The 8,480-nt window shown below is 32.2% G+C and overlaps 1 protein-coding gene across 1 annotated transcript; it reads left to right on the forward strand.

Annotated features, from left to right (window-relative positions):
• The first annotated feature begins 6,120 nt into the window (after positions 1 to 6,120).
• Positions 6,121 to 7,034, forward strand: LOC107418638 (loganic acid O-methyltransferase-like). Its single transcript, XM_060814989.1, has 3 exons — positions 6,121 to 6,351; positions 6,415 to 6,486; positions 6,762 to 7,034. The coding sequence occupies exons 1-3, from the start codon at positions 6,121 to 6,123 to the stop codon at positions 7,032 to 7,034; spliced, it is 576 nt and encodes a 191-aa protein (XP_060670972.1).
• The last annotated feature ends 1,446 nt before the right edge of the window (positions 7,035 to 8,480 follow it).

Consider the following 8,480-nt stretch of genomic DNA (forward strand, 5'->3'; position numbering starts at 1 on the left):
GTGGACATGGCCAAAAATGTAACCAAAGATGACCCTTTTTTTAAGTAATTCAATTTACTCTTTAATTTGAATTCTAATGCTCACTTTAAGATGTTGGATTTTACAGGATTTGGTTAGATCATACTTTAAATATGGTCCAATAAAATTTTAAAATAGTTAAGTCCAATCAAGCATACCTTCCAAAATGAGCTGTGAAAGTGCTCAAAACAAAATTTAATTATTTTTTTTCAAAAATGATATATAATCTATAAGAATAACATTTTGTTTTTGTTTCATGAGATAGGGGATAATACGCAAAGAAAACGTTGACTCCTTTAACTTACCTACTTTTTATCCATCTATGCAAAAAGTGGAAGCAATTGTGAAACAAAATGGATAGTTCAGCATAGAAATAATGAAGAGCCTACATCAAGGGAAGCCACTACCCAAAATTTTGTCATCTACCATGCTCGCTGGCATGGGAAGATTGATAAAGAAGCATTTTGCATATGAGAATTTAGAGGAGCTGTGTGATTTACTGTCCAAGAAATTTGAAGAATCATTCCTTAGCTGTAAGTCGGAGATAGTGTAACAGTCCAGTCCGTCCGCATGAAATATTGTTCACTATGGACCCTGCCCGCACGATTTTAAAAGTTCTCTCAAGGGAAAGGTATCCACACCCCCTTATAAGGCGCACTTCATTCCCATTTTGAACTGATCTGGGATCTCACAATCCACCCCCCTTGGATGTAACATCTCGTCCCGAAGTACACCAAAAATTTCTCAAATTTGACCAAGGTTGACAGGGTTTGACCGTCGTTGATCGAGAAGGGGTCAAATGTTGATTTTTTGCTCCTGATGGAATTTCATATTGACCCGTTATGAAGTACATGTTGTCACGAGTCCATAAACTAGTAGCACGTCAAAAACAGAGCTACGGTTTGAAAGTTATGAGCAAAACAAGTTGAGGTCCAAACTGTCCAAGGGGTGCCGGAGTTGACTTTTTGTTCATGTAAAGTTGATATTTGACTCATACATGGTTGTGAAGTACTCGTCAATACGAGTTCATAGACTAGCGGTACGTCCGATTTGGACATGTGGTTTGAAAGTTATGGACATGCAAAGTTTTCTGAATATTGTAATATTTTAATATATTTTGACTTGAGTGAACAGTATGTGCCGCATGTCGTATTTTCAGCCAATCCCATGAGTGAACAGTGTCACCCACGGGTGGCTTTTATTTTGGCCAAAACACGTGAGCCGGGGAAGGAGAGAGAAAGAGGGGAGGAGAGAGAGAGAAACCCATCCGGCCAACTGTCATCCCACCTTGATGCCCACCTGAATAGTACACGTGCCATCCCACCTTGATGCCCACCTGAAAACTGGCCGGCCAGCCAAAAATCAAGGCCAACCGACCGCGGACGCGCCCGGATAGAGACTTTTTCTGGCGGCGACGCCGATTACTTCAAACCCAGATTTCTCTCCATTCCGACCTTCGTTTGCTTCACCGTCGGTTCCGTTGAGTCACCCATTCCCCGATCTACCTTCCTACCAAAAATCACAGCCAGTGGCCACCAGACGCACCACCGGAGGTGGCAAATTCTGGTGACCACGGCGGCTTGTCGGGAAATCGACTTTCCGGCGAGTTTCCAGTTACACTGCCCATCGTTTCCCACTAATTCCAACCCTCTGAACCCAAATCTGGTGTCCACTTTCCTCAATTCTTAACGGATTGTGAGAATCGAGGGTCTAAAATCCGAGAGCTTTCTGGTGAGATTCGGGTCACCTCGGGTCCGATCTCTGAGAAGTAAGACCAGATTCGTAATCCTCATTTCATAAGCTTCGATTCGGTATATTACTTGTAAATTTTGGTTGTTGTTTGTGTTAGTCCCCCTCGGGTACCGGATATTATTTATCCGAATAAAATATTAACTTATTTGAGTTATGTAATATTGTTGTTCTAGGAGCACGTGTGTATTGTGGAATTGATCTCATGGAGGATCTTGGGTTAATTGCGTGCTCAAGGTGAGTGACCCACCTTCAAAAATTAATTTCGGGTGTCAAATAAATTATATTTTAACATTTGGATGTTTTTTATTATATTAATTATGTGATAAATTGCAAATTAAATTTTGATGCTAATATTTGGACAATTTGAAATGTGTATATGTGTGTGCACCGAAGCATATTTCGATTTTGATAAATTATGGAAATTCATTTTATGAAAATTTAATATTTAAAGAAATTATGATTTTAACATTATTGATTTATTGTTGAAATTATTATGAGTTTATTTCAAGCAATAAAAATGAATATATATTGATTTACGAATTTTGGAATTTTTATGTGATTTAATTATATTTTGAATTTTGAGGAATTGAAGGAATATTTATTTTAAATTATTGATAATTTCATTGATGGATTTATTATGTGTTTGAAATGTATATTTATGAGAATTTTGATTATTGTGGATTTTATGAGGATTAAATGACATATTTGATTCAAATTGGTTTTTGAATATTTGAGAAAGAAATATTGATTTAATTTATTATGTTTCAAAAATATTTATGCCATTGGAAAATTTGGATATTGAAATTGATGGAATTTATGACGATGATTTATAAAGGAATTGTGGAAAATTTACGGGTTTAATTGGATGGAATAAACCTGGTGGTATTTATGAGATTTTGAGATTTGAAAATGAATATATTGATTTTATGATTTTTAGATGCACCATACACGTACTTGTGTTCTTTATACATGGATATGATTAGCGAGCAGGTGGATGTGATGAGTGCGCAGGTGGGTGTGAGTAGCGCACAGGTGATTATGGGGTTGTCCTGTGGTTGCCATCGGATGAGGTTAGGCTGCCCTTCTATGGCCGGGACGCCTGTTAGCAACGGCGCGATGGGACGCGCCATGACCGTATGTCGGTTTCTCTCTTTAACCTCCTGTTTTGTAGTACCTTGGGATGCTGAGTACCATTGGCGCCACTGGTATCTAGTGGGTGCATCAAGTAATTTTCAGAACATGGATTTCAAAATAAATATTTTGAAATTATATTTAAATTAGAATGTATTTAATGTTGTTTTTATTATTTATTTCAATTGGAGATTTTAATACAAATTTTATGGAATTTTATTATGTTTTTAATTACCTATTTATATTAATTTTTTAATAATACATTTTATCTTTATTTTACTATTTACATTGATTTGATGATTTTAAAGAGATCTTACTATCTTCTTACCATTTATTTTAAATGGAGGTTTTAATTTGGTTTAATTATTCCTTTATTTAATTGTTCAATTAATTAATTCATTATAATTATTTTAATTATTTCCTGAATTGTTTTAATGTAAGTTTCATTAATATTTTTGTATTATTTGTTTATGACATTATCAATCATTTAGTAATTGTTACAAAATTATTTTTATTCTATTTCTATTTTATTTTCATTATAAATTTTGGATCCTTGATCTATTATATTTTATTTGATATTTAGTTGACTAATTATTTCTTGATTTTTGGGGCATAAAATGTTGGGTTTTGCGAAAATGTTTTAAAAAGGAAACTTTTCCAACTGAGTGAATAGTGAGGGTTTTGAGGAAAAGTATTATTTTTAACTACCTATTAATTATTTACTTATTTCTTATTAGTCAATTAACTAAGTTATTTACCCTTTTATTTTTATTATTATTATTGTATAGTAGATTGGGTTACTCACTGAGATTTTTAGCATCTCATATTTTTAAATTCCGTTTCCCTAGGCCCAAGTTGGGAGACATTGATCGTCCGAGGGGAGCCCGACGTCTCAGTTCATTGCCGAAAGTCCAAGAAGCATTTCCTCCCTTTTTCTTCTCCATCTTGTATTGCTTCATCTGTCAATGTATTAATTTTATAATTATTTGTATAATGCTCTGTATACTGATTGGACACATATTTATTGAATCATATATTGATTCCCTGTTATTATTTTGGAGTGCTGTAAATTTGTGGAATTAAATTGTAGTAATGTGGGAGGAATAAGGTGGTGTATATAGAAGTGTGTCTTCAGTGCAAGAAATTTGTGGTAAGTCCAATCCTTAGGGGAGGTTCTGCCAGATTTTTCATTGGAAGGTCCAGTAAGGTTTCCTTGAGATCAGGACTTGTCTAGGGTTCTGGGTAGGAATTTTAGACGGGTCTTGACACTGGGGCCCAACATCCTCGCTGGCACATCGATCCATGTCTGGCTCTAATACCAACTGTAACAGACCAGTCCACCTTCATGAGATATTGTCAGCTTTGGGTCCCGTCTGTACTGTTTTAAAAGGTTTCTCAAGGGAAAAGTATCCACATCCCATTATAAGGCATGCTTCGTTCTCATTTCTAACCGTGGGATCTCACAGATAGAAACTGCATTTTTTGTTCAACTCAAATGTGTATCTAACAAGTGATTAGACAATGTGGTTTTTATGATTCTTGGGGCTGAATAGAAGATTCTTATCTTCGTTCCAAGGTAAAATCCAGTTGTCTTCTAGCAATTTCTGTGTAATTTGTAAATGTAGCTTTTCACATTTTCAATATACTCCCTGAAGGATTAAATTAATAATATGGAAACTAGTAGTTCAAGTAATATTTTAAATGAACAAGGGTCCTTTTTTTATTTTATTTTCATGGTCATCTATGCGCTTGTCTTTGAATCCTAACTGTTTTTAGACCTTGTTTGGCATAATTGTTGCTTTTGCTTTAATTTCTTTCATAAGTGGTTTCTGAAAAAGTTACTCCTACTTGCATGACTAAAAATGCTTATTGAGGGTTAAAGTATTTTCTGGAAATAATTTGAACACTCCCAAAAACAGTTTTTAAAGTTTATAGGACTTCCCAAAAGCCCTGACAACCAGGCTTTAATCCAATTGAGAATATTTATTCCACATTAAGTTAATGTCACATAACTTTCACATGACATGACCACTATTAATGCTTTAATTGTAACCTTTCACTCCTAACTTATTTAGTCTAAAGGTCACAAATACAAAAACCATTTACTTTCTTTTATTCAGCATTTTTTTCTATTTTAAAAGATGACTTTTTGATACCCACCCAAAAAAAATATAAGAAAAAAAAGAAAAATTCACGTATAAGCATAAATATAATTTTCTCTTGGTGCACATAATTAAACAAAAAAAGAAAAAAAAACAATTTTATGATTTTAAAAGCAACAAGTAATTACTTTATTTAATATATCTTATACTGATAGACAGTTCTTCCATAATTATTGATCCTTCCTACTTATAAGATAATTCTGATTAATAAAGCAAAACCCATAAATTTTATTAGATCTTAAAACAAACGCCATTTTTTTTTTTTTTTAATCAAGCTTTGTATCCAGCTGTTTTTTTTTTTTTTTTCTACAATATTATATGAAACATTGAGAGTTTGTAGTGCACTAAAATTTTAGTGAAAAAGCTAGAAGTAACTTTTTTTTAAAAGAAAGACATCTATTTACAATTATGTTTAAAAGATATCTATTCTAGTAAGTTAAATAACTTGTTGTTCAGGTGTCGACATTTTACACCTATACGTGCGTAAAAGATTGTGGGTTTGAAATATTAGATAGAAAGGTTGTGGGTTTGAAATATTAGATAGAGGAAATTACTATAAATGATTTAAAAAAAAAAAAAATCTAATCTAGCCAATCATACAATTTGTTGGTCGTATTTGTTCACTTAGAATGAAGTAAAGTAGAATAAAACTCTTTAGAAGTTAAATAAATTTTTTTTTTTTAAAAAATAGTTTCTACACATGTAAGTTATACGAACAATGTTCTTGGCCAACAATTAAATTCCTGTTGACTTTCCCTATTGTAAGTCACTATCTAATCCAACATTGTATGGCCTCTATAGAGAAAAGCTATGGAGGGTGCTAAAGAACTTCTTCTACAAAAACCTTTCAAGTAGCTGATTTGGGTTGCTCAGTTGGATCAAACACATTCCTGGCGGTGCAAAACATTATTGATGCTATAGAGCACAAGTATAAAAAATGCTAAGGACAAAGCAGTAGTTTTCAACTTCCTGAGTTCCAAGCCTTCTTCAATGATCAAATCTCCAATGATTTCAACCAGCTCTTCACATCTCTTCCTCCAGAAAGAAGATACGGGCAATGGGCATGCCTGGCTCATTCCACGGTTGCTTATTTCCTGATGGTTTTCTACATTTTGTTCACTCTTCATTTTCTCTCCAAATCCTCTCTAGAGTGCCAAATGAGGTGGTGGACAAGAGCTCTCCTGCTCGGAACAAAGGGAGAATTCAATATGCAAATTCTTTGGATGAGGTTTTCAGAGCTTATGAAGCCCAATATGAGAAGGACATGGAGAGGTTTCTAAATGCAAGAGTATAAGAGATTGTTCATGGAGGACTCATGGCCCTTATTCTTTCATGTTGCCTTAATGGAAAGTCTCATTCTGAAGCTTTTGTGAACATGACAATAGATCTTTTGGGATCTAGCCTAGTTGACATGGCCAGAAAGGTAACCAAATGCCACCCTGCATGGATCTTGAAATCTAAATGTGCTCAAAACACAACACCACACAAATCTAACTACGATGCTGGTTCGTTTGGGATGCTGGGCTGCAAAGTATGGACTGGACGATTTATAGTTAAAGTAATATCTTGTTAAACTTGTTACAAAAGTAGAATGTAAAGTTTACAAATCATATCAAAGATATATAGGAGTAACGTTCATTTAATTGACATGTATATATACTGCTACATGATGTTGTACTCTGTTTCCTGAGACTGCAGGGCATGTTAAGTGAAGAAAAAGTTGACTCCTTTAACATACCAACTTTCAATGCATCGCTCGGGCAAGTGGAAGCAATTGTGAAACGAAATGGATGTTTTAGAATAGAAATATTAAAGAGCCTGCCCCAAGAGAAGCCGCAACCAAAAGTGTTATCATCTACCATGAGAGCTTGCATTGAGGGAATGATAAAACAGCATTTTGGATATGAGATTCTAGACGAGATGTTTGAATTATTAAGCAAGAAGTTCGAAGAACCATTCTCTAGCTTATAGCCAGAGATAGAAATCTCTCTATTTGTTTTATTCAAACGCAAATATAACAAGTGATTATATATATATATTTTGATTAAAAACAAGTTCTTATAAAATTATATATGGTTTTTATGGGAATCACTATGTGGTTTATATTTAGTTTATTGTAATGTTCACTTCTTTATGGGAATTTGAATTATATATAGAGTCCCCATTTTGTGATGAAATCCTATTTAATTAAATCCAGAATATTTATGTGATAAATCTTAAAATCCTACTCTAATTTAATTCAGAATACTTATAAGGTAAATAATTATTGTTTGGATGTTGCAATATTTGTCATTATTTAGTTTTAGATATTTAGAAATCTAAAATGGGATATGGTAACCATTAACACTTGCAACATAAGAATTCCTAAGTTAATAAAGTCCTATCTTCTCTAGCTAGAGAAATATTGTATATATATATATATATACAATTTTTGTTTGTAAGGAACATATAGTAAAACCTTGATAAATAAATACTCGATAAATAAATAATCTCACTAAATAAATAAAATTATTCTGTCCAAACTTGGATTGATATACTAAATGAATAAATTCCCTAAATGCATAAGATAATAATTTTTTTAAAATTAGGACTTATTGAATATATAATTTAATATATGATTAAACTTGTAAACAAATGAATAACATATATAAACTTTTGCCTCATATAATAAGAAAATTTTACTTAATAGCTTTTATGTTTTTCAATTTTTTTTCCCTCCTCTCCAAAATATGCATCAATAGTTGTTTCTTGCTTTTATCAAGATGTATGGGAAAAGAAAATTAGATTTGAAATAAGAATTGATCAACTAATCCATAATCAGAGGTAGTTTTCTATAAATAGAAGCCAAATAATTAGCCAACTTGACAATGGTCTTTTTTGCATTTATCAATTAGGTTCTTTCCATAGGTAAACTTCAATACATGGTAAAATTCTTTATTAATTCTTTTCTGTTTATTTGTTGATTGAGTGGTGATCAATCATATGATTGTAGATTTGATATTAGCCAAATTGATTTTTTTTTCCTTTATTGATATAATTAATTCTCAAAAATTGTATTTTTTTAAATTAATAAATATTTATTTATCGATAAATCAATAAATTATTCACTTATCAATAAATAAATAGCCTTTTTAAATGAATAATTTTTCACTGTCTCATTAATATTTATTTATAGAGGTTTTACTGTAAATTCCATCTTATATTGGACGTAGTGACATGGTAATTGCTAAAAGAGTTACTACTTGTCCAATTAACTAATGTTGTATTTTTATATCATTAGAGTATTTCTAATAATGAATGTGAATTGCTATCAATGTAGTATAAAAACTGACATCATCTAAACTAGGTGGCATAAATATACAAATAATTTTAAAATTGTTCTCTTAAAATAATGTACAAAATATTATTTATAGTTGT

The sequence above is a fragment of the Ziziphus jujuba genome, chromosome 2 (assembly GCF_031755915.1).
Source record: "Ziziphus jujuba cultivar Dongzao chromosome 2, ASM3175591v1".
Taxonomy (NCBI): domain Eukaryota; kingdom Viridiplantae; phylum Streptophyta; class Magnoliopsida; order Rosales; family Rhamnaceae; genus Ziziphus; species Ziziphus jujuba.